Source organism: Aedes albopictus, chromosome 2, assembly GCF_035046485.1.
Source record: "Aedes albopictus strain Foshan chromosome 2, AalbF5, whole genome shotgun sequence".
NCBI classification, from domain to species: Eukaryota; Metazoa; Arthropoda; class Insecta; order Diptera; family Culicidae; genus Aedes; species Aedes albopictus.
The window spans coordinates 131,543,268-131,569,638 of NC_085137.1; the positions used below are offsets into that span (position 1 = coordinate 131,543,268).

Consider the following 26,371-nt stretch of genomic DNA (forward strand, 5'->3'; position numbering starts at 1 on the left):
CCGCGGCGGCGATTTGATGATGAATGCATAATTTATATTGAATGTGTCGATTGTTTGTTCGTTGCAGGACGGATTCACACCTCTGGCCGTAGCAATGCAGCAAGGTCACGATAAAGTCGTGGCGGTTTTGCTCGAGAGCGATACCAGGGGAAAGGTGCGGTTACCGGCTCTCCACATAGCGGCCAAGAAGGACGACGTCAAAGCGGCGACACTGCTGCTCGAGGTAAGGTTTCGACTGCACGACGAAGCGCGAAATGAACACACCCATGTTTTGTGTCCGGTGGTGATGGCAATTCCTACATTGCGCAGTAATGGCCCTCCGTGTTCTCTGGCTTGCACATTGGGTCAGGGTGGGAAAACTATGGAATGAAACTGGTTTTTTTTTTTCCAATTTTCCATCTTTTGAATAATCTCGATAATCTCGATAATCTTGATTCATCCCAATCAAGCGGGATCGTACCGTACTTTGTCATTTCATATGTGTCAATTTGACCACACAATGCCAATCAGTGATCGATCAGTCCTTCTCAATTATGGTCTCCGATGAACACAGGGCTAAATATTTTTGGTGAGCTCGTTCCATATTATTTGAAGAATAACAGTATACGATATATGTTGCTTTTTAACATTTTCACACATTCCATTTATCATCATTAAAAATTAGTTATGTCAAGCGTCGGAACGAGATCTTCAATGCCTACATTTTACAGATAGGACTGACTTGCAATTCATGGCTGTAGGGGTTTCTTCCATGTTTTCCTCAATACTGTCCCACTGTGCGTTGGGGTTTTGCACCAAGCTCAAATTAATTTATAGCATACAAGTGAACGGTTGACGATAATTGCAATTTATCTCCTTTCTTGTAGAACGAACACAATCCGGACGTGTCGTCCAAGAGCGGCTTCACGCCACTGCACATAGCCGCCCACTATGGGAATGTCAATGTCGCCCAGCTGTTGATCGAGAAGGGTGCCGACGTCAATTTCACCGCCAAGCACAACATCACCCCCCTCCATGTGGCGTGCAAGTGGGGCAAGCTAAACATGGTGTCGATGCTGATCAAGAACTCGGCCCGGATCGACAGCGTTACGCGGGATGGGCTCACGCCGTTGCACTGTGCCGCTCGGTCCGGGCACGACCAGGTCATCGATCTACTTCTAGAGCACAACGCCGACATCATTGCCAAGACCAAGAATGGCCTCGCGCCGCTGCACATGGCCGCCCAAGGTGAACACGTGAGCGCCGCCAAAATCCTTCTGGTCAACAAATCTCCTGTAGACGACATCACCATAGACTACCTGACGGCGCTTCATGTGGCCGCGCACTGTGGCCACGTCAAAGTGGCCAAACTCCTGCTCGATCGGAACGCCGACCCGAACGCCCGAGCCCTTAACGGCTTTACCCCGTTGCACATTGCGTGCAAAAAGAACCGCATAAAAGTCGTAGAATTACTGCTAAAACACGGTGCTACCATCAGTGCTACGACGGAGAGTGGCCTGACGCCGCTGCATGTGGCCAGCTTTATGGGCTGCATGAACATTGTGATCTACCTGTTGCAACACGACGCTAGTCCCGATATACCGACGGTGCGAGGGGAAACCCCATTGCATTTGGCCGCCCGGGCCAAGCAAGCGGATATCATCCGGATTTTGCTGCGGAATGGTGCTTATGTGAATGCCCAGGCACGGGAGGACCAGACGCCACTGCACGTTGCTTCGAGGTAAGTTTGTGTCTTGGGTTTGTTTGGAGAGTTTATTGTTTTATTTTATATTAGTGATAAGCTTGTCTGCGAACATCAGTATTTCGATACTGTTTCGTCCAACTGACACGATGACCGATTCTAAAATTGTCTCATGCAGTTCCCCAAGAATTCATAAGAGTTTTCCGGCAATTCCTCCATAATAACGCTGAGAATTTCTTCAGAATCTACACAGAACTTCTTCCAGATGAACCCCGGCAAGTCCTTCAGGAATTCCACTAGAATTCCTTTTAGGAGTTCCTAGAAAAATCCTACATGAGCCTCCGGGAATACTTCCATGGCTTCTCCAGGAATACTTCCAAGAATTAAACGGGATATTTGTAGAAATTCCCCAAGAATTCCTCCAGCATTTGTGGCCAAACCCCCTTAAGGATTGTCCAGGGAATTCCTCTATGGTAATCTATATATATAAAAATGCAGTGGCATACGTGGGACCGCGTATAACTTGCGAACGGGTGATCTGATTTGGGTCGTCTAAGTTTTGTTCTGTTAGTTTTCACCCAAGGAAGGTTTATGAGGCCTAAAACATGGGAAAATAGATAGTTTTTGAAAATCGGGTTTTCATACATTTTGAACGGGGACTTGGTTTTGGATAGAAACTTGAAACGTCAAAAAACGCAGTAGGTAAGACAAAGTTTGCCGGGTACAGCTAGTTTCTTTATAAATAATCTTAAAATTCTCTCTAGGATTTCCACGAAATTTGTTATAGGAGTTCAAGATTTCCCCAAAAAGTCCTCTAGTAATAATGCATGGAAACTCATCCTTCAGGAGTTCTCCGGTAATTTCTTCTGAAGCTTCCCGGTAATTCCTCCAAGAATTCTCCGGGAAAACCTCCAGGAGTTCCCTGGGATTTTTTCCAGGAGTTTCCCAGGGATTCCTCGGGCATTTCTCAAGGATTCCTTTAGGAATTCCTCCGAAAGTTCCCCGAGAATTCCTGTAGTAGTTCCCCGGGAATTTCTCCAGGAGTTCCCCGGAAATTCCTCCATAAATTCTCCGAGAATACCTCCAGGAGCTCCCCAGGAATTGTCGACAAAGTTTCCCGGAAATTCCTCCTAAAATTCTCCTAGAAATATCTCCAGGAGTTCCCCAGGAAATTCTTCCAGGAGTTCCCCGCGAATTCCTCCAGGATTTCTCCAAGAGTTCCCCGGGAATACCAGTAGTAGTTCCCCGGAAATTACTTCATGAGTTCCCCAGAAGTTCCTACAAATATTCTCCGAGAATACCTCCTGGGAAACTCCTGAAGGAACGCCCGAGCAACTCCTGGAGGTATTCCCTAGAAACTCCTTGGAAAATTCCAGAGAACTTCCTAGGGAACACCCACGGGACACGATACGAGAACGGACACAACACGTATTGTTCTTACAAACGATTTAAAGGGTTTTTAATTTACCTTTTTAGCCGACCGGTTTCGGGCTCGATGCTGCCCATCGACGGGACGATGTCCGACTAATTACGTAGAGTCGCTCACACATATTCGTACTTTACACAGTACACGTCGAGATGAGATAAAATATTTACTGTATTTTCAGCTTCGTCAAATGGAAGAGTGGTGACAATATTGGCGCATCATCTTCATTCATCAGCGGAGAGTCGGCAGTGGCGATGAACATTGATTCCCAAGCATTCAAATGTGATGTTTTTCTAACAGTTTTCAATAGTTTTGCTTGCTCCCAATCCACTGTGTGTTCTTCAGCCAAAGCATGTACGGCTACACTTGATTCGTTCGGCCTACCATTCTCCACCGCATTTTTATGTTCCCGCAGGCGAACTTTCAATTTGCGGCGAGTTTGTCCGATGTACACGGCTGCGCAATCTTTACAGGGAATTTGGTAGATTCCTGATTTTTCCTCAGCCGGAATCTTAACCTTAAGATTGCACAACAAATCCTTCAGTGTATTTTGGCTTTTGTACACAACGTGAAGTCCATGATGCTTCAAAGTGTTCTGAACTGAATTGGACAATTTGGGGTAGAAAGGCAAGCTGACCCTCCGGACTTCTTCTTTCTCGGGTTGTAATGTTGTTGCATTCCTTCTATGCTTCTTCCGTTCGTGCTTCCGGAGAATTTTGTCCACAAATGCTTTATCGTATCCGTTTAGCTCTGCTGCCCTGTGGATTCTACTCCTTTCTTCCAGGGAGTCCTCTTTTTCCATTGGTATGCTGAGAAAACGATGGGCCATGGAGTGAAACGCTGCTTGTTTTTGCGCTCCAAAGTGATAGGAATCCGACGTTATATAGCGCGGGGAGTCCTAGGGAAATCTTGAAGAGGAATTCCGGCTGCTCGGGCCCGTATGAAGTTGATCATCAATATTAACTTCTTTTCTCGATCAGCCTAGATAGCTGTGTAGTGTCGGTAGCGATTGTCTCAATTAGCTAAGAATAACACTACGGACCGCCTGTTCCGGTGGTAAGAGTCCATCAACAGGTGACCCCTAATTCATGGTGTGATGCGGCTTCATGCTTACCGTGCCTAGGAATAAATGGCTATGGGGGTCTAATAAAAACCTAACCGCAAATGGAGCCGGCGGAGTACCAGGGCGCCCTCCACGGTATGTTGCCCTTACTGTGCTAACGGGAGCAATGGTGCAGTGGACCTTGTGTTTCTCCGAGACAATCGGCTGCCCTTCTTTAGTCTCACTTGAGGCTAAATAAGGGCGGGATTATGAATATGTTTTTAATTAGTTTAAATTTTCACCTATATGGTTTCGCATTATGCGATTTACACAGTGTATTCTGTGTATCCTCGCCTTTGGCGTTTTCCAATCGATACCGATCTGGTTTTGTTGCTGCTGTTCTTTGTTGTGCTGTTGTTGCGAAGAGTTTAATCTTGCCTAGTTTGGGTAGTGGCTACGATTAGGATAGCTCAGATCAATCTTCAGCATAAAAGAACATCAACAATCAATCTTTGCAGACTTATGCAAAATGGTTCAGCCCAAGTGGCCTTGGTGTTTGCTACCTTCAGTAAACATGAAATGGCAAACTCGCGTGTCATGCCTCGAGCCTGTGTGCTTGTCAACAACGCAAAAGTTGCTACACTCATCTCTGAACTAGCCAACAGGAAAGCTCTCCGGTCTGCTGAACGATCCGGCTGGAAAAAACTTTGTACAAATGTTTCAAAATGGCGATTCCCTGGCTTCGGCTCGGAGTATTGTAACTATAGAATCGATTGAGTTTTTTTTTTACAATGATTTTACATTTTACAATTTATTACTGCCTTAAAACTATGTTAGTTTGGGAAGCCGAAGTACTCGCGGCTGTTTCGAGGTTAAGGATTGAAAAAAAAAAAAGATTTCGGCTCAGTTATGCCCATGTGGCGCCCGAGCCTTCCAAATAAACGAATAAGCAAAAAAAAAAAAAAGAATCGATTGAGTGGGCACTTAATAGCTTTGCTCCTTTCAAATCTCCTGGGGCAGATGGGATTTATCCTATTTTGCTTCAGAAGGGATTTGATTATTTCAAACAAGGTTGCGACCATTCATTTGCAAAGATTTACATTCATTTGCTATTATCTCAGTTCAGAAGCATGGTATCGAAAAACAATGTATGGATGAATTTAACCTTGTAGTTTTATCTGAAAGTTTGCCGAATAACATTGGGGTCGCAAACGTATACCAAAGTCGTGAACGAGCTGTGAAGGCAACTCTCCACGCGGTGAATGTAAATTTCATTCACGCTGTGGAAAGTTGCCTTCACAGCTCGCTCACGACTTTAGAATGCGTGTGCGACCCCAATGTTATTCGGCAAACTTTCAGATAAAACTACAAGGTTAAATTCATCCATACATTGTTTTTTGATAGCATGCTTCTGAACTGAGATAATAGCAAATGAATGTAAATCTTTGCAAATGAATGGTTGCAACCTTGATTTCAAACATGTTTTGAAAAAAAAAATATTTGTTCGCAGTTTTGCTACAGAGTATATTCCCAAATCCTGGCGGGATATTACTGCAAAGTTTATTCCGAAAGTGGGTCGTGCGTCGTATGAAGAAGCAAAGAGTTTCAGACCTATCAGTTTGACCTCTTTTCTTCTGAAATGCTTAGAACGCATTGTGGATCATCACATCTGTGATGTTCATCTGGCCAACGTACCTCTTCATGTTAACCAACATGCATACCAACCGATATCTCTTCTCGACATTGCGTCAAGCAGGGATTAGGAAATTGAATGTTTGTGGATGCCCCCATTGGGGAGTCTTGTCACCGCTTCTGTGGAATCTCGTAGCAGATACGCTATTGAGGCAACTCAATAATAGCGGTTTTCCTACTTATGGTTTTGCCGACGACTACCTAGCATTGTTAGTTGGTATGTGCATCAGCAACCTGATGCAAATCGCCCTTCAGGTAGTTGAGGGTTGGTGTCGCCAATATGGCCTTCCGGTTAATCCGAGTAAAACATCTATTGTTCTTTTTACGGAAAGGCAAAACCGTAATGGCGTTCGACCTTTGCGTCTATTTCATTCTGAAATCGTTGTGACAGAACAGGTAAAGGCTATAAGGGCCCATATAGCCGAGGCGGTAAACGCACGGGTATTCAGCATGACCATGCTGAGGGTGACGGGTTCGATTCCCGGTCGGTTCAAGATCCAGGATAATGGGCAAAGTAATATACTTCTGATCAGATGGCTAGGCTGCTATTGAAGCACTTGCTTCGGCCAACTCTAGGTCGAAGAGTTATCGCTTGTTGAACTCAAATCGAGGAGCTGAATTCAGCAAACGCTGTTCACCTTGTATGGGTACCTGGCCATTCTTCCATCACTGAAAATGAATTGGCTGATGAGTTAGCTCGCACTGGAGCATCACATGACTTCATTGACCCTGAGCCAGCTATTCCGATATCGAAGTGTTGGGTGAAGCTTCAGATTCACACCTGGGCTGCTACTCAACACAGACAATACTGGAATAGTTTGGAGTCATGTCGTCAAACCAAATTGTATTGTACTGAGCCATCTCCAAGGGTGACTAAGTATCTTACAAATCTGTCAAAGCAGAATTGCAGCATTCTGGTCAAAGCATTGACTGGCCACTGCCGACTCAGCTATCATACGGCGAATATTCAGCTACCTGATTCATTTGCATGTGATAGCTGTGAATTCGATTATGGAACTTCGTATCATTTAATATGTAACTGTCCAGTTTTTGCGCAACTGCGTTTCCGAGTATTCGGTAAACACTTATTAAGTGAAACTGACTTCAGAGACCTGAATATTCAGGATATTCTGTTGTTCTTAACCCGCTGTGGTAAAGAGCTATAGGCTCTCTTTCGCTTTATGCGTTATTACAGTACCCTTTTCAGGGTGCTGTTTGAACCCATTGTGGTACGCTTATGCGTTAGTATCCTCTTCCAGGGTACTTTTCCTATTTCCATACCTGTCCTTATCCCCATCCTTATCCTTATTTCCTTCCTTTTCCCTCAGGTAGATGATGAAATAGGCTATTATTTTGGCAATGGCACAAATGTCTCAAATGGAGGATAACGTGCCTCTGGAGCCGGCCTTCTGATACCAGAAGTTTTTACAAATATTCTCCGAGAATATCTCCAGGGAAACTCCTGAAGGAACGCCCGAGGAACTCCTGGAGGTATTCCCTAGGAACACCTTGAAAAATTCCCAGAGAACTTCCTAGGGAAATCTTGAAAAGAAATTCCGGAGGAAATTATGGAACCATTTCCTGGGAACTTCTGGAAAAGTTGCCAGTGATCTCCTGGGAACATTGCCGTGGAACTTCTGGGGAGTTTCCCAAGGAAGACCTGGAGATCTTTCCGAGGAATTTCAAAAGGATTGCTAAAGGTATTCCCGTGAAACTCCTGGAGGAATTCCCGAGAAGCTCTTGAGGAAATTGCTGCGGAACTCCTGAAGAAATCTAGTGATACTTCTTGAGGTATTCCCGAGGAACTCGTGGAAAAATTTCTGAGAGACACCTTGAAGAATTCACATGAAACTCTTGGAGGAACTTCTGAGAAACTCCTTGATAAATTCCCGGGAAACTCCTGCAGAATTACTCATGAACATTCTGAATGAATTTCCTGCGACGTCCTAAAAAAACTGCCGGGATCTCCTAGGAATTCGCGAAGTTATGGAGGAATTTCGCGGAAGAATTCCCGAGGAGCTTCCAGGTAGAACTGCTGGAAGCGTTGCGTTGCGTTGCGTGGTAACGGAGTAATTCGTAGATTGCGTACTGAAAGTTGTCATGTTAAAACTTTAATACTCCTTATCTAATTGCTTATGGAATAAGATGATTTGGGAATACCTATAAGCAAGTGATACAACAATATTCTGATTGTGTAGGTGTATTGGTGTAAATCATGAAGATGTGTTCGAGTGAGTGAAATTGTTTTAGTATATTCGAACACCAACGTTGGGAGTAACATAGCTAAGAAATGTTGTCACTCCATGGGCCTTTTTGATTCCGGGATGGGGCACAGGCATTTACACTGTGTCCTGGCTAACAAGCCTAGGCTTCACCGCCATTGATCGGTCTCTGAAACGATAAGAAATACGAAATGTGGATGGGAAAGGATAGTAGGGAAGGGATAACTATTTATCGAAGTGCCAGCTACTCACCGACGCCCTCGAAAATAGAAAGGAAATGGGATTTTGGTACAGGAATGGTCAGGTATTCTATAAGCTGTAACTTATATTTGTGGCTTGATATGTTAAAAAGGGTCACTTTAATTGATTGATAGCAGCGATTAGAGCAGTTTGGAGTAGATTATAATACCTACTTGATAGAGATTGATTATATTGATAGAGAAGCTCATGTAATGTAATCAATGTAATATTTTTTTTTTTTCAAAGTAATCCACAAATTATTGCGTTGAATAATTAATAAAATATATAAAGGAACGGACTCTCCAGATTTTCCAATTCTCAGGTCCTTTCTATTGCATACCATGTTGAAAATGTCGTGTTTTCCCTCTTCTGGGTCATATGAGATGAAGGACTACCAAATAATATGTTTCTACAAAATGCACACACTTGTGTATTTTTGATTACAGCTGACACTTTTCAAATTTTGTTTGGACGCCAACGACAAAATGATGTATGACTTCCCAGTAGTAGAAACCGGCCGCGACAGGCTTATCACGAAAGGAAAAGATGGCACCGACAGGAAGTTCCTCCAGATCTCCAGTTTGGTACTATACCATAAATTGTTCACAAATTATATCTCAGACAACTTCGGAATCTTCACTTTATATGTTCACCCTTCCAGGTAGAACTGCTGGAAGCATTCTCGAAGAGCTCCTGAAGAAATTCCCAAGCTACTTCTGAAAAAGTTCGAAGTCCTAGAGTAACTTCTAAAAAAAAAATGCTAAGGATCTCTTTGAAAAAATCCCGAAGACCTTCCGAAGAAACTTCTTGAAGAATTCCATTGGAGCTCCTAGAGGAATTTCCGAGGAACTTCTGAAAAAAAAAACACGTGGAAGTATTCTATAGAAGAAGTCCTGGATGAATTCCCAAGGAATTTCTGAAGAAATTCCCGAGCAACTCCTGGAAGCATTTCCTGGGACCTTCTGGACGGTTTCCCAGGGAACTCCTGGAATATATACCGTGGAACTCCTGAAGAAATTATCGAGGAACTTCTAGAAGTTATCCTGAGGAAATCCTGGAGCAATTCCTATGGACCTTCTGGAGGTACTCCCGAGGAACTCTTGCAGGAATTTCCGAGAAGCTCCTTGAGGAATTCCCGTGAAGCTGTTTGAGGAATTCTAGGTATTCCTGCAAAAATTCACGATCAACTCCCGGAGAAATACCCAAGAAACTCCTGCACGATTTTCCGAGGAGCTCCTGGAGGAATTTCCGAGGAACTTCTGGAGATATTCCTGGGAAAAGTATGGATGAATTCCTTAACAACTCCTGGTAGAACTTCCGAGCATCTTCTGGTGGAATTTTCCCAGAATTCCTGAAGCATAAAGAACATATGGAAGTAAAATTTGAAAATTTCTACCAATGAAAACTTTCTTACATATTCTTAAAACTGTGAAGAAATTCCGTCTTCAGAAAAATAGAGCTAGCTTTCTTTGAAGCTTTCTAGAATTACCCATTTCTGTCCCGTATTGGTATTACAGATTCTCCTCGGAATCAAAAACCCACTCACAAAACATTCTCAGTGAACTGATGTTGTTTCGAAATTTACCGCAAGAAAAGCCGCGCTCATTACGTTTTGCAGCAGCGGCAGCTTCGCGGATTTTTTTAGTACAAACCGCAATGATTTCGCATTTCGTTGCCGGCCTCATTGCGATACGGCAAAGAATAAAAATAGAAATAATGCCTTCTCTTGCTTTTTTATATGTAAACGTCAAGCGGCAAGACAAGTGGCGCTCTCTAAGCGCTAATATTCTTAGTCTTTGATTGAATACAACTGGCATGTCTTCAGTATGTTTAACATGTACTTTGCTCGTCACGTGGCGTTAGTGAGCTTCCAGATAGTTCAGACACTGAACCTTCTAAGTTGTGAAAAGAATAGTTCACATTTTTTCCACTACGTGGTACTAGTTTGTACAGAAGCTTCCGGTTCGGCTTAGGAAAAATAGAGCTGAAAATACAAGCTAGTATGGAAAGGCGCTATTCTCGCAAAGTTTTTCGAAAAACCTATCACTTCTAGGTAACGAACAAAACGGTTCAGAGTTCAGCAAATTTTTCCAGATCATCAGTCGCTTTTAAGAAATACAAAGAATAGTTCAGAATTTCTTCGCCACTGGATGCCTCAAGTAGCAATGATAGCTGAATAACAGCTTATTCAGCTAAAATTTTGAAAATCAAGCTTAAAAGCGGTTTATTCATCCATTGTACAACACAGATGTTTAATAGCTTTCAGTTCGACTCAAAACTGTTTCGCAATTGAAGGCTTTGTTCAATAGTTATTTACTCTCTACCTCGCATGGTTGCTCTAGAGCACCATGTAATAGTTTATAAAATCTGATTGTAAGCTTATCAGGTAAACCAAAATTCTAGCTACTTGTTTTCAATAGTGGAACTATACATGATATACAATATTTTTTCCTTTAATTTCGAAAAATTTACACACGTTCTGTAGGAGCGTGTGTTCTGTTAAATCTAGCCACTTATGTTAAATATCAAACCAAATACTGGGCTTTTTTGTTGGCCTTTTGTTAAACTATTTCTTTCATATTCATAGACATTCAACAGCCAACAATATTCAATCATTCCTATCTCATCTTTTCCCCTATCCAGAATCGGCAACGTGGACATCGTGATGCTGCTCCTTCAGCATGGTGCCAAAATCGACGCGACCACCAAGGACAATTACACCCCGTTGCACATCGCTGCCAAAGAGGGCCAGGATGACGTGGCCGCCGTCCTGCTGGACAACAAAGCCAACATGGAAGCCGTCACCAAGAAGGGTTTCACCCCGCTGCATCTGGCGGCCAAATACGGCAACCTGGAATGCGCCCGGCTACTGCTGGAACGAGGTGCCCAGGTCGACGTCCAAGGCAAGAACGGGGTCACTCCACTGCATGTTGCTAGTCATTACGATCACCAGAAGGTGGCACTGCTGCTGCTGGAAAAAGGAGCATCTCCCTATTCTCCGGCCAAGAACGGCCACACCCCGCTGCACATCGCCTCGAAGAAGAACCAAATGGACATTGCCAATACTCTGCTCGAGTACAAGGCGGACGCCAATGCCGAAAGCAAGACCGGGTTCGCACCGTTGCATCTCAGTGCTCAGGAAGGTCATCGGGACATGTCCCGGCTATTGCTGGATAACGGCGCCGATCCGAATCACGCCGCCAGGAATGGTCTTACTCCGTTGCATCTGTGCGCTCAGGAAGACCATACAGATATCGCCAAGGTCCTGCTGGACCACGGTGCCAACGTGGAACCGGCCACCAAAACCGGATTCACGCCACTGCACGTAGGTGCCCACTTCGGTCAGATCAACATCGTCAAGTTCCTGCTAGAGAACGACGCCGATATCGAAAAGAAGAACAACATCGGTTACACGCCGTTGCATCAGGCAGCCCAGCAGGGACACACCCTGATCATCAATTTGCTGCTGAAGAACAAAGCCAACCCGGAAGCGGTGACCAACAACGGTCAGACGGCACTGTCGATTGCCGATAAGTTGGGATACATCACCGTGGTGGAAACGTTGAAGGTCGTCACGGAAACGAGCGTAACCCAAACGGTGGACGAGAAGTTCAAAATTGTCGCCCCGGAAACGATCCACGAGACGTTCATGTCGGACTCGGAAGATGAAGGTGAGTTTGTTTTTTTGTTTTTTTTTTCTTCTCCTTTTGGTTCGTGAAAGTTTCAAATTCACTAAGGTCTTAATCTGATGAGAGGTGAACCAAAATTGTTGCGCTTTTGTAATTTGAGTGGGATGTGTTCTTTTGTTTGCTACCCGTACCGTCGTGAATGTTGTGTAGCGTCTTGTGTTGTGTAGGAAGATATCTATCACGAATGGCTTATTATCTCCCAGCGGTTGTAGTTGGTGGTGCGGTGCAGATGGTATACTGGTTGGGTGGAGTATCTGTTACATTACATGTGTTGTGTTACATTTTTTTTCTTAAGGTGAAACCAAAGAAACACAAAAATTGTCGTTGGGATCATTATAACCCAGAAATTCATATTCTTAAAAAAGGATAATTGGTCAACGGGAATCTGCTATACAGTGCACCATGTCGGGCACATGGGATAGCAATACATCTTTGGCAGCAGTTACTTCAATTGTGGAATATCTCGCAATCTAGACCACTTAGTAGTGATGTCTTGGAGAAATTTGCTCAGAAGAATTAAAAAACATTAAGATAAATCCTTGGATTAACTCCTGGAGGAATATTTAACCCTTCAGCACGCGCGCTGTTGTAAAAAGTACAACACTACCAAAAAACCTCGCTCGTCGTATACAGCGAGACCGCGGTGCAGTTTCAGTTGCTTGATGGCGCGCGTCCTGGAAGGTTAAAAGAATATTCAAACGAATCGCTCGAAAAATTCCCCAGGAAAATATTTCAAATTGAATGCCTGAATAAATTCCCCAAAAAATCCATGAATAAACTATCGCTGGAGGAATTCCCATTAAAACCTTCGATAAACTCCCGAGAGAATTGCACATCATATCCCTGGATGGGTTTCCCAAGCAATCTCTGCAGAAAATTCTCAAACTGTTCCTTATGAAATGTTTGGTGAAATTCCTTAAGGGATTGCCGAAAAAATCCTTGGAGGAACTTACAATCACTTCCTTACAATGGTATCCGATACCTGAAGGAATATCCAATGGAGTCTGCTGTGTCCTTAGAGTAGTTTCTTAAATAATCTTGAAAAGGTTCTCTTTAAAATGCTTTGAGATATTCTTGATGAATTTCTAACGACCTCCATCCAATGAAAAATATCTTAATGGAGAAATTCTCCGAAAATGAAATTGTAGATAAATTTAGTGTAGAAATGCCACAAAGGGAGGAATTGAAGGAATTCTTCAACGACTCTCCTGAGAAATAGTAGTTCCAGAACAGGATGAATTACTCGAGGTAACCCTGGTAGAAAACTCCCAAAGATTTCCTTAAGAAATTTACGATGGGATTCCTAAAAGAATTTCCCGAGAAATCCCAGAAAGATTTTCAATGATTTATTCATAAAAGGAATCCTGTGAGATTTCCGAAGGGATCCATGTAGCTAATCGCTAAAGAACTGCTCGATAACTAACCCGTGTAGGAACTTCTGAAGAAACTGCTTACCGAATCCATGGAGAAATTCTCGTTGAAATACTTAGAAAGTCTTGATGGCATCCCTTGATGGATTTTTCAAAAAATCGCAGACATTTTTTTTCTTATATCTCTAAAGATGGAATTCTTGGAAGAATTCTCCAACGAATCCTCAAGAAAATTCTCCAAAAAAAATCTCTTAAGATGTTTTCTAAGGAATTTCAGGAAAAATTGCTGATGATATAGTCGCTTAGATTCCTGAATAAATGTCCGAAAAAGTTCTCTGACGAATTCTTCAAGCAATCTCTGGGAAAATTTCTCAAACAGTCTCTTGAGAAAATTCCGAGAGAATTCCTTGTGAAATTTCCGGTGATTTTCTGAACGGATTCTCGAAAAAAAAAAATACCTGGAAGAACCAGTAACTGAATGAATGATTGAAATAATTCTCCAGTGAATCTCATTAAAAATCCCCAAGAATTCTCAAAAAAAAAATTAAAGATTTCCTGAAAAAATGTTGATATAATTCCTGCATAATTTTTCGAATATAACGTGGCCTGAGCAAAGTAATTTACCATTGAATCCCCCAAAGAATCAATCAAACAATTCACGTTGAACTCGAAAACCTTGAAGAAACTGGCAATGGAATACCTGAAAAAATTCCCCAGGCAATTCTTGAAGGAATTTTTTAAAAATGCTCAAAGAAAATACCGATAGAATACACGAATTAAATCAAAATGGAATCCCTGAAAGAATTCTCAAAAGAACCACTGGAGAAATTATCGATGGAATCTCCATCGACGTAGCTGGTGGCCTAACTCGATATGACTTCAAAGTTCTCTGAAAGTCAGATGAATGAGTAAAATTATGAGAATACAAATGCTTCTCTTCAGCTCCAGCAGTCAAAAAGTATTCAGTCGAAATCAATTTGAAACTTTGAGGTACTTTCAAGAATTTTACAAAAAGCATTTGTAGGGGGTTTCTCAGAAGTTCGTAAAATATTCTTCAGGGATTGCACCATAAACCTCTCTTGGGATTCTTTGGGATCTCTCTTGAGGGATTGTTTAAGATTTCTTTTTTCCTTCAAGAATCTTTTCGAAGATTATTTTAGGGATTCTTTAGGAAATCACTTCTGGAACTGTTTCTTGGCGTTTCTCCAGGAATATCTCTTCAAATTCTTTGTGAAATTACTGCAGAGCATTCTTCAAATTTCCAGGCATTTCTTAAGAAATTGCAAAAAATAAAATTTCTTTAGAAATATATCAAATAATCTCATTCTGATTTATTTCAAATTTCTGCTGAATTTCTTCCGAAAATTCCTCTAGCGATTATTTCAGAAAATGTTTTTAGAGGGGTTTTCCACTTATACCTCCAGACATTTTGCAAGAAATTCCTACACCAGAAGTATCTCTATCAGTTCTTCCAGGTTTGCTTCAAAAAATCCTTCGAGAATCCCTTCAGAATGTATTTTTGGATTTATTGAAGAACTCCACCAATACCTTTGTCTGCAGTATCTGCTCAGATTCCGGAGTAATGTGTTTATATTTCAAGCATTCATCCAGATGTTTTTTTTTAATTTACTCAGAAACTCCTCAAGAGTGTTTAGAAATCTCCTCAGTGATTTTTTTTCCATAAACTCCTCTAAGAATCTTTATATGAATTCCTCCGAAAGTTTCTCCTAATATTATTTTAGGAATTCCTTCAAGGGGGGTTTATCCAGGTATTCCTCAGGGGTTTCCCCAGAAACTCCTCCAAAGACTTCAGATTTTTTGTCATAGAACTCTTCTAGGAATTTATTTTTTTCTGCCATAAAATTCTTCTAGGAGTTCCTTTAGGTATTTCCTAGATATTTCTGCCGAAACTCGGCAAGATAAGTTAAGAAATGTCTTCAGAGAATTTTGCTCTTGAAATTAAAACAAAAATAACATTTTCTTGGAATCTCCAGAAGTATCTCCAGGAATAACTTTAGAAATTCCTTCAGGAGGTCCTTGAAAAAATGTTATATCATGAACTATGCACTTCTGTAAAATTCGTGAAGGAGCAGTAACATAGACCCAGACAACCAGTAATCGTATAAGCTGTTGCTTAGGATGATAAAGTGGAGGCCATATGCGTGCATGTCTCCATTAAGGCGCATGTAAAATGTACGCATATCGCCTCCACTTTAACGTTTTATTCAACATCTTATACGATCACTGGTTGACTGTGGAGAAACCTTCTCGAAATTTCTTCAGTAACCCCTTACTAAATTTTCCCAGGGACTCCTGAAGGAGCCCTTGAAAAACAATCCGGAAGAATCGCTGAAGAACTTTTGAATACACAAAAAGCATTAAACTACTGAAGGAGTCTCTGGAGGAATTCCTCAAAAAGCTTCAGAAAGAATCCGTCAAGGAACTTTGGGAGGAATCCTTGAAGGTTTTTTTTAATCTCCTCTAGCAATCAATGGAGATCCCTGGAGGAATATCTTAAAGAACCTTAGGGAAAATCCCGGAGAAATCCTAAAGCAGCGGTCATCAAAGTGCGGCCCGCGGGCCGTACGTGATGCCGAGATCTCTATATTGCCGTATAATTTCTTGCAATGCTTGTTAAGGAGGTTTTTGTACTCCCAAAATAATCTAGAATAACGTGTTTAACGTTTCACAAATGAGACGGGCTTGGTGGTCTAGTGTCTACCGCTTCTGATTCGTATGCAGAAGGTTATGGGTTCAATCCCTGGCCCGTCCCTTTCATCCTACTTTGTATCTTTCTATCCACTTTCTCTCTCTCTCTCTCTCTCTCTCTCTCTCTCTCTCTCTCTCTCTCTCTCTCTCTCTCTCTCTCTCTCTCTCTCTCTCTCTCTCTCTTCTCTACATATATATCTCTTGTATATTCATATGTTCATAGCCATCGCTAGAACCAGAAACGAATTCGTTTCCCTTCCTTCCAACTTCAACAGCACAGTGTATATAACGCCTACAAGTTATGCAATCAAAGCGAACTGTGCCGCTTGTCCTTCATAGTAATCACCACACAATCTATCACCTTACGAACACTATAAATATACTTTATCCATGGATCGCATCACCGACCTAACGGTGACTCCCGGATCTCCCATCCTTTCCGTCTAATAAATACCCCAGTCCGTGCTGGTTGTGGGGATGCAGAGGTGCTTTCGGTCTTCAGTAGCAACAACCAGCACACTCTAACATTCCTTTCCCTTCCCAACTGACGTGGCCGGCGCCGTTATTGATCAAAAATGTATGAGCTGCTTAAATTGCACTTTGAGAATAAGTGGAGTGTCCCAGCCCTTATTCATTTGGATCTCAGTGCAATTGGTACCAGCTCAGATCAATCACGGAGCAGCAACCATTGACATGTATAGTCAGATTGGATCGTTTTTTGATCGATGGTCGAATAACGTGTTTAACGTTTCACAAATGGATCCAGGAGGTGTAATACAAGCAGTTGAAAAAATAGAATAGGAATTGATTTAAAAATTTATTAAGAAATATTAAGAGGCATTATGAAATAATTTCTGGAGATGCTTCTTAAGAGGATACGTCTATGAATTACGTCATACTTTTAAGACGGAAGTGAACTTCAGCAAACGACACATTTGGGTATACACAAATTTCAGAGGTCTCATACAAAACGTTTTCCATAGGGGGACGAAGGCTTGAAAAGGGACAAATTTTGCGTGAAGTTTTTTATAGATTTCCGATCAATATTTTTTAGCAAGTTTAAAAAAATCCATACAAAATTCTTAATAGAAATAAATTAGAAAAATTAATGGAGAAATCTCTAGAGACATTTTTAATTAAATCTCTGGAAGAATTTCAAAAGGGAAATCGGGAGATATTTCCTAACGTATCGCTGGTAATTTATTTAAAGACATCCCTGAAAAATATTTCCGTAAGCATATTTGGAAGATTTTTTGAATAAATCCCAGAATAAATCTCTGTAGGGTAGCGAACCACTTGTGCAGTGGCATTTTGGGCACTCTTCGCTATAACTCAGCCAATTCCAAACCAATTGACTTGAAATTTTGGGTTTTACTATACGTACAGGGTGCGGCAGGAAAAAATGCGAAAAGTACAAGGCACGCACGTTACACGTTAAATATGGGATATATATGACTATTTTTTCATGACAGTGTATCAGTCAATGTCTATATTCTAGCACTGCAAAATATAAATGAACGTGTGATAATGTAAGCCTAATAAGCGGGTATCAATAGACTGCGCGTCCAATCGAACAACCAGAATACACTGATCTAGAGCCATGTAGTTTCACATACTAAAAGAAATAAGTACATCTCTCTCTCTCTCTTCTTGGCGTAACGTCCTCACTGGGATAAAGCCTGCTTCTCAGCTTGTTCAGTGTTCTATGAGCACTTCCACAGTTATTAACTGAGAGCTTCCTCTGCCAATGACCATTTTGCATGCGTATATCGTGTGGCAGGCACAAAGATACTCTATGCCCAAGGAAGTCAAGGAAATTTCCTTTACGAAAAGATCCTGGACCGACCGGGAATCGAACCCGTCACCCTCAGCATGGTCATGCTGAATACCCGTGCGTTTACCGCCTCGGCTATATGGGCCCTTGAGTACATATATTTGATGATATTGTAGAGAAAATTAAAATTATTGTTTTATCAGATACGAAATTTAGCGACCTGTGTGTTTTTCTGCGGTTTGAAAATTCTGATTGTCTGCAGCTTCAGGCGCCGCCCTATAAAGGTTAGTGACCAAAATGGGAAAAATTTTAATAAACTTTTCAGAAAATTTGCCTATTAGAGATCATGGAACATTGAAACATAGATTGGTTGACGTGGAATGAACAAAAACGAGGTTTGAAGTTGAAAAACACTTTCGCATTTTTTCCTGCCGCATACTGTATCTCATCGCGTTTCAAAAATTGTGTTAATTGGTTCAGAATTGGCTGAGTTATAGCAGAAAGTGCCCAAAATAGGACCCCAGCCGAGATGGTTCCACTCCCCTATCTCTAGAAAAAAAAATCGCTATGTCTAGAATCCATGGATGGTTTTCTGAAAGATTCCATGAAAAAATTTCTGAAATAATTCATACCTAAATTTCTTAAGCATGGTAGGTTTCCTAGAAAAATTCTTTGTGATATTCCTGGAGGAATTTATAAAGAAATTCATGAAAAATGAAGTGAAATGTCTAGGCGAATTTCTGAAAAAAATCCTGGTATTATATTGAATATTCAGTAGGATCGGGTATCTAGTTACCCGTCGTAGGATAAGCTATTCCAAGCCTCAACCATTAGCCTAACGGCAGTGTAACCGGAAGTAGGCCGAGGGAATTGTAAAGAAGTCACCAATAAAACGAACGGAATCCTCCAAGAATGGCGTACGTAAATAGCCATAAAAGTCTTCCAAATCTTCAAGGTACTGAAGATGGCAAAAAATTCTCAAGATCTCAAGAAAAATACAATAAAAATGTACAAAAAAAAATATGCAAACTGATTTTAAAAAGTAATCTCTTTAAAGTTCTTTTTAAGGTTCTTAAAGTGCTAGCGAGAAAAAAATCTTTGTCATTTTCTCATCGGCGTGGAAAATTTTCTTGAAAGTACTGAATGGTAAACCTTTAAGCGGATTTCCGAGTGTAATTATGTCAGGAAAGCCGATGAAGACGTTTTCCAAGAATACTGAGAAATTTCTGATAATATTAAAGATAATCTGCTGAAAGATTTCTTGTGAAAATGAGTTACCGAAGAGACTTTTAAGGATAGATAAATAATAAAAAATAGTCCTCTAGAACTTCTGGAATATTGATGAAGGTATTTGTAGTTGTTCCTGGAGGAGATAAATATGATTTGATCTACCACTATCGAACATAGTATTGTGAACGTCCAGATTATATGGGTCGGGTATGGAACTAAATAAATTATCTTAGAAATCAAAATGAAGAGCACAAACAGGAGTCTCTTTGAGAGATATCTGTGGCCATTCCAGAAAAAAAAATCTGCAAAGAGAGACCTCCGGAGAAAAGAAGCACTTTAAGCGTACCTTCTGAATTAATAACATTTTGAAAATAAAATATAGGGTGCCTGTACCAACTATCGTACTACCTAAGGACAACTATTTCTACAAAAATAAGAAGAAGACCGACGAATGTCATCGATATGTCAAATAATTGATTAGTTTCCATACTTTACAGGAAAAATATAGAAACGGAGCCAAAACTACTTTTAGTATTTATTACGGCGTGTGCCAATGATAGGAACCCTGTACCAGTTATGGACACATTTGTTAATTTGGGTCCCACTTCGCTCTTTTTACATGCATTCCTTATGGGATTAGCCATAACCGGTACACTATGTCAAAACAGGGTGCAAGGAGACCAACAAGCTAAGAAAAATGATTTATTTCTACCATAATTTGAGCAAATTGTGAAGTTTGAATGATTGCATTCATCTTTTGTGAACGTGATCTATTGTTCACGAAATTTTTCTTGTTGATTTGCACCTTTAAAGATTGAAAATTGACTATGGCGAATTTGAGGTACTATAGCCATAACTGGTACACTGAGCCTATTTTAGTAGATTTCATAGAAGATTTTCCAGATGTAAATTTCAGGCTCAGCAATGTTTTCCAAGAATAATAATAATGTAGAATCAATATACAAATTCCTATGGCAATTGGTCAGGAGTAATTTTTAAATTTGACGAGAAACATCAAATTTACATATTTTTTTTTTATTCTTCGATCACTTAATCTTATTTACAGCTCTATTGTCCACTAGGGCACTGCGTGAGAGATTCCAATTGGAAGCTGTACTTACACTGTGTACAGCGCCTAAATGTATTCTTATCTACTTGTACAATATCGAACTGGTTGCCGTTGCGCTGCTTCCACTTTCTACCGTATCATGGTAGAATGATGAGCACGAGGATGTTGATGTGTGGCTGTTGGTTGTTCCTTTTTCCAGTCCAATTGGGGGTCCATTATGAGTTGCCGTTCTCCGATGTCCAGGTATCCGGGTTCGTTTGAGACATGGTTAAAGTGCCGGGGCTGGGATCGAACCCATGATTATCTGTTTATGAAGCAAACGTGTGACCAATTGCGCCACGTGCCCCGGCTCCAAATTTTTCTAGTTATACCACGTAACATTTTGATGGCCAATTAATTGTGGAGGTTTTGAGAACCGGCATAAAACCTAATTCCCTTTATTTCGGTTTTATGATGGCCCTAATAACTTCTTCTAGTCTATTCGACTAAAAATGTTGCTTGAAATGCTATAATGTTTTTTTCTGATTATTTGTGAAGAATATCCCAAAGAATCTCATGTAATATCATGTGTTTTTAATTGACTCGCCATTATTTTAAAAAATGTTGAAAAAATATAGGTATGGCCGATATTATTAATTTTCTCTGGAGATTTTTAAAAACTTTCCAAATTTTTCCAAAAGTCCATTTAACACTCTACTAGAAATCGTTCCAGATATTTCTTTAGATTGTATTTAAGCAATTGGTCTGACAATTCTTTGAGGATGCACTTCACAATATCGTCCAGTAATACTATCAAAACTTTGTGAAACTTGTATAATACTTCTCCAAGGGTTTTAAGAGTAGTTGAGTGTGGCCCACACTTCAGTAGGTCGGCTCTAGAGGCACGCACTTACGTGATACATATAAAATTTGGAAAACGCCAAGTCTATCTCCTGAATTAGTTGTTTTGGACTCCCAGAAGCTACGTTCAAAATTCGAGCGAATTCGATTAAGTCATGGGGGGTCCCTCAACGAACGTGAAAATTGTATGGGAAAACTCGGCCAAATATATGCATAAATCTAAAGTTTTTGTTTTTTGCCGCTAGGTGGCTAGGATAATTTGATCGATATTTCAAATTACTATTTTATGACAAATTTAAGATAATATAGACTGTTTCAGAAATTATAATTACACTTATAATTGATTAAATTTAATGAACTGTTCTAATGATTTTTACCAACTTCTTTCAGAGTATAGCAACTTGTACTCCATATTTTTATATTTCCTTTCAATTGTCTTGATATTTTAAAGAACAGTTGAGTTCTCTAACAAATAACTTAATTTTTCAAATTTGCATTTGCACAAAGGTGTTTTTTAATGATTTCAACATTATTTTCATTAAATACGAGAAATTATCTAAATGTTTATCAAATTCGCTTTCTCACCAAGTTGTCTAAGGAATGCCTTGATCAAAATTTGGAAAAAAAATCGATAAAGGCATTTCCACAACATTTTTTCGGAGATCAAGTTTCTTATTTTTATAGGTTTTCTACGGAACATAAGAACTACCACACAGTTTCTTAGCTTTTCTGAACGCATTTAATCTAAAGAAACTTATTTTTTCAGCTCATCAATCCTTCAGATGGCAAAGCTTGTCATACCATAAAAACTAATGCAGTAAGCAGTAATTAAGATATTCGTTTGCTTAACGTTTGTTGTTACTGGTGTTGTTGAGAAATCTGAAACAAAAAATTTGTATTGAGAAGGCCCGTAATGGTGGTTCTTGATCAAATATTCCAGTAAAAATTACTCTTACCAATCGATACAGCAATTTTTATTGTGTTTGGAAATTAAATATTTTATCTATGAAATGTTTCTCTTTTATACTATGCTACATTTTTTGACCACTTTGTGCAATTTCAAATTTTAATCATCTAGTTTACATTGCCCTATTTTTTAAGGCAGCTATATTATCGCTCAATTAAAAATTAGAAATTAGCAATAAACTTGATCAAAATCGCCTAACACTTTGTATGGGTGAAGCAATAAAAATTTCGGCTTTTGTTGAATAACTGGCAATCCTATGGATATTTTTCAATAGTTTTTTGTGCTGATGATAAAAAGAAGGAACATCTCTCTGTTATCAAAGACTTTGATAGTTTTAAATATTATTTCTGTGAAATATTGGCTTTTGCTAATTTTTGCCGTTTCAGTGCGCGTTAATATTTTAGTCATTTTTTAACTATTACCAGACACATCAACAAAATTGGTATTATTTGATTCGTTAGCATGTATACTATAAGAACTAAAAGAAACTTTTTTGGATATTGTGCTCAAGTTGAAATGGCAGTTAATCGTTAGTGTATTTATAATTTCTGAAACAGTCTATATTTCTCGGTTTTGTTTGCGATATGTAGAAAAGATATAGAACTTGTTGAACAATCATTAGTAAAGACAATTCAATTTGGATACCTATCATAATGTTTTTACAATCAGAGTAAATTTCAGTTACTAAGAGCAAGGGGTCCATTATTATTTAAAATAACCTATTTGAGATTTGGTAAATTGTATGCCTTTGGATATATAGGTATACAGCCAACACACGATCGTGTATGATGGTAGACACAATGGAGGCGGTGAACGTACATTTTGCAGCGAACATTTTATGCGTACCTCCAATTTGGCATCAAACTGAACATCATATACGACTTCATGTTAGCTGGATAACTAAGCGTTCTATTAGATGCAACTTGTTTCCAAAACTGCCACTACTTCCTGATTTTAAAGTCATAAATCTGTCCCTAATAATGGGGTGATCGTAGGCGTACAAAAAAAAACCATTAACGATACTCCACCATCAACACCAAAGCAACAAGTAGTACCAGCTGCATCGCACCAAGCATACTTAATACATAGCAGCAACTCCGTAACAAACCACAACACTAATAGAGTGTGTGCGTAGTAAATCATACCGGCAGATAATGTAGTATGACTTAATTGAATCAACGTTGTTCTCCGAAAACCCTCCTCACCCATGACATACCGCAATTAACACACGTTCTCTTTCTTTCTCTCTCCTGCCCCTCGTCTCACCCACGTGTACGTGTCTTTTCTCTTCCCTAAAATGTCTCTTCCTGCTTTCCGCTGTCTGATGTGATGTTACTTGCTGCCTAACCTCGGTTATCACACACGCTTTTATGGCTACCTCGAACGCGAGCGGGGTGTTGTAAATATCCACAAACAAATCGTAAAACAATCAATTGTCTCGGAATTTTCGGACTTGGAACAACCTTCCGGGGGTTCTACGCGCGTGGCCCCTCCGTCGTAACTTTTACTGCACCGCTTGTAACGTGATCACTGCAACCGGTGTACGATTGCAACTCCGAAACCGAAAACCGCATCGCACACCGCACACACAAACTGGGACTGGGAACAACCTTCCCTCCCCCTACAACGACTCTCCGGACGCGTACAATTCTTACCTGTATCTCTATGACCACAAACAACCATCATACCACACGCACCTACCCACCAACCCACCCACGACAACAGGCGGAACAGACGACACCAACCTCCCGACGATGACGACCACCGAAACGAACCTCCTGAGCCAAGCGCAGCAGTCGTGCAGCAGTAGTGGTGTTATCAAGTACTATCAGTCGCAGATGCGTTACACACGTAAGTGATCGTTCTGGGGGTAGATCATCATCCGTAGGTCGGCGATGATCGATCGTCTCGCCCGCCAGAACAGTGCTCACCCACATAGTACACGCATAATACATATCGTTCTTTCCGGTTTGCTCTCGTCTCTCGTGTTTTTGGTTCACTGCATAAGTTTTGCTCATTCTTCTCATACGATCTTCATTCGGATTGGATTTCTTTGGCGGATTGGCTCTTGATTGTGCACCGAAATGAAATTTCGTGACTAAATTTCACTTTTTTCATGGTTTTTCACTTACACGGTTCATTGCTGTCATTGTACATATTTTTTCTTCAATATTTATGTATGCGTTCGGATTAGAATTTGAACTTTCATCCGCACATTGTTCTTAAATCTCGCACATTTCGTCTTATGTTTTGCACAAGTTGAGCTTTGCTTACAATTTCCTATAGTGGACTGTGGTTGTTATTTATGCAGGTTTCAATGATTGTGCTAAAATCAATGTGTGTTGGATAAAAGTTAAATAGGCTAAGTGTACCAGTTACCATCATAGGGATGGCTGCATCTTGTTAGCTACAGTATCACTTAAAACAGTTAACATTTTTTTCTCTTTTTAATTCAGGGAATTTAATTATTCGCTGCTAAGTATGTATTAAATTTGGTAATAATAAGAGACTTTTTTTTAGGAATTCGAACAAAAGCACTCTAAAACTTCGGTAAGAAATTCTACCTGGTATGATGCTTGGAATTCTTTAAGTCATTCGACTAGAAATTTCTCTAGAACTTCTGTATGAAAAGTCCGAACTTCATAGATTTTCCTCAGATGTTTTCCAAATACTTTTCAGAGGGTTCTTCAAGAGATTTGGCCAGGTGTATTTGCAGGAATTCCGACAGTTATTCTTGTGGCAGTTGTACCGAGGAACCCTCCACGTACTTCCTGGGGGATTCCTATAATAATTCTTCCAAGGATTCATCCTGGGATTTCTTCGCCTTTCGTTTTCTTCTTCTTGGGGTAACATCCCCACTGAGACAAAACCGGCCTATCAGGTTAGTGTTCTATGAACATTTCCACAGTATTTGACTGAGAACTTCTTCTGGCTATGCCCATTTTGAATGTGTATATCGTGTGGCATGTACGATGATAGCTTCCTTGAAGCAAGGTTTAAGGTGTCATGATGCATCACTGAGCTTTCAAACGAATCATTGACTTTTTGCTTTTCAATGATAAAAAAATGTCAATTCTGCAGCAACGCAGCAGAAAAAGTATCATCGTAATCACTGTAAGTGAGCATATACGATGATACTTTTTCATACGAATATTCTTTTCAATGGCAGAGAATTATTACTTTAAAATTTTGAGCCACATATCCAACATGGCTGACGATGGTGATGATGCCGTAAAAAGCCTTAAGGAATCATCGAGGATTTTCACAAGTATGTGAGGAGTTATTAACACATTCCATTTACATTAACCTTCCTTTTGCATCACGTTGGCAGCAATTCGCTGACGTGGTGTACGATTGGGTCGAAAGTGACCCCAATGCAGGGCTGGTAGCGAGTATTTTTTTGGGTTGGTCACTAAAGTCACTATTTTCACCTAAAGGCCATTTTTTCAGCTTTTTTAAGAATTTGAAAAAAATATGGATTTTCAGTGTTAAGCATATGCCTGTGATGTCGTTGTTAACATTCATTCGAATTTTTAAAACATAGCGAGAAAGCGAAACAAGCAATCATCACATTCTGTTTTTTCTGTTTTTGTCTTGTCCGTCGCTCGCACCACCTGTCAGTCCCAGTATCCCGTTCTCTCAAACACACAATGGTCGGAAAAAGATAAAGTTCGGCCAAAACTCTTTTTATGTCATCACGTATGTCCTTTTATGTGTTTAGTCGAAGTTATAGGTTGTCTAGATATGTTATATAATATTTTTAGTGTTTCAAAAGAGGTATTCAAACATTAAGTAACTTCAATAATTTTAAAAACGGTATAAACCTGCGGTATAAATCAGCAAACCCCACATTTTATGCGTTTTTTTTTTGTTAGAAAATCAATTTGAATTCAATTAAATGATTAACTTTTGATCAAATCCAATCAAGTTTGTTCAAAACGTGTAAAAAATGTGGGATGGTAAATTTTATTTCAGCCAAGAATGGAAAAATAATGTAAAATATATGAAAAAAACATGTCTTTTAAATAGCTCTAATTTGAAAAACTGCAATTTTCTGCAAAATTTTCAAACTTTTTTATGCAGCCCTAAGCATGATGTTTAAGATGTACTATTCGAAATCGCGGCGACACGTGACGACACGAACCGTTTTTAACTTAAAAGTTATTAAAATTCCTAAGGTACAATATATGAAAAGTTTTGTGGCATACTAATTTTGCACCATACGTGCATTCAAACTGTCCAACAACAAGCTTTCATATGCTGGATAACATAAAACATATATTCCATTCTCAAAATTTTAATATTTTACTTTTTTCGAACGGTTCACTTTCCAATTTTATGACTTATGCCACTTTGGCAGTGAAAATGTCATTGGAATGCAAATGCTGGTATGCTTTTAACCCTAAAAGGGATACCTGGG

General features: G+C 40.0%; 1 protein-coding gene across 8 annotated transcripts in view; it reads left to right on the forward strand.

Moving 5' to 3' along the window:
• The window catches only part of LOC109417689 (ankyrin-3), a 591,898-nt gene that overhangs the window by 284,349 nt on the left and 281,178 nt on the right, over positions 1-26,371 (forward strand). For 6 of the 8 annotated variants that reach the window (XM_062850448.1, XM_062850447.1, XM_062850452.1 and 3 more), the window contains exons 5-8: positions 68-223; positions 867-1,720; positions 10,947-11,974; positions 23,677-23,802. In XM_062850448.1, coding sequence (XP_062706432.1) covers positions 68-223; positions 867-1,720; positions 10,947-11,974; positions 23,677-23,802 — 2,164 coding nt within the window. The remainder of the gene's footprint in view (positions 1-67; positions 224-866; positions 1,721-10,946; positions 11,975-23,676; positions 23,803-26,371) is intronic. The other 2 variants (XM_062850450.1, XM_062850451.1) reach the window with 1 other exon arrangement.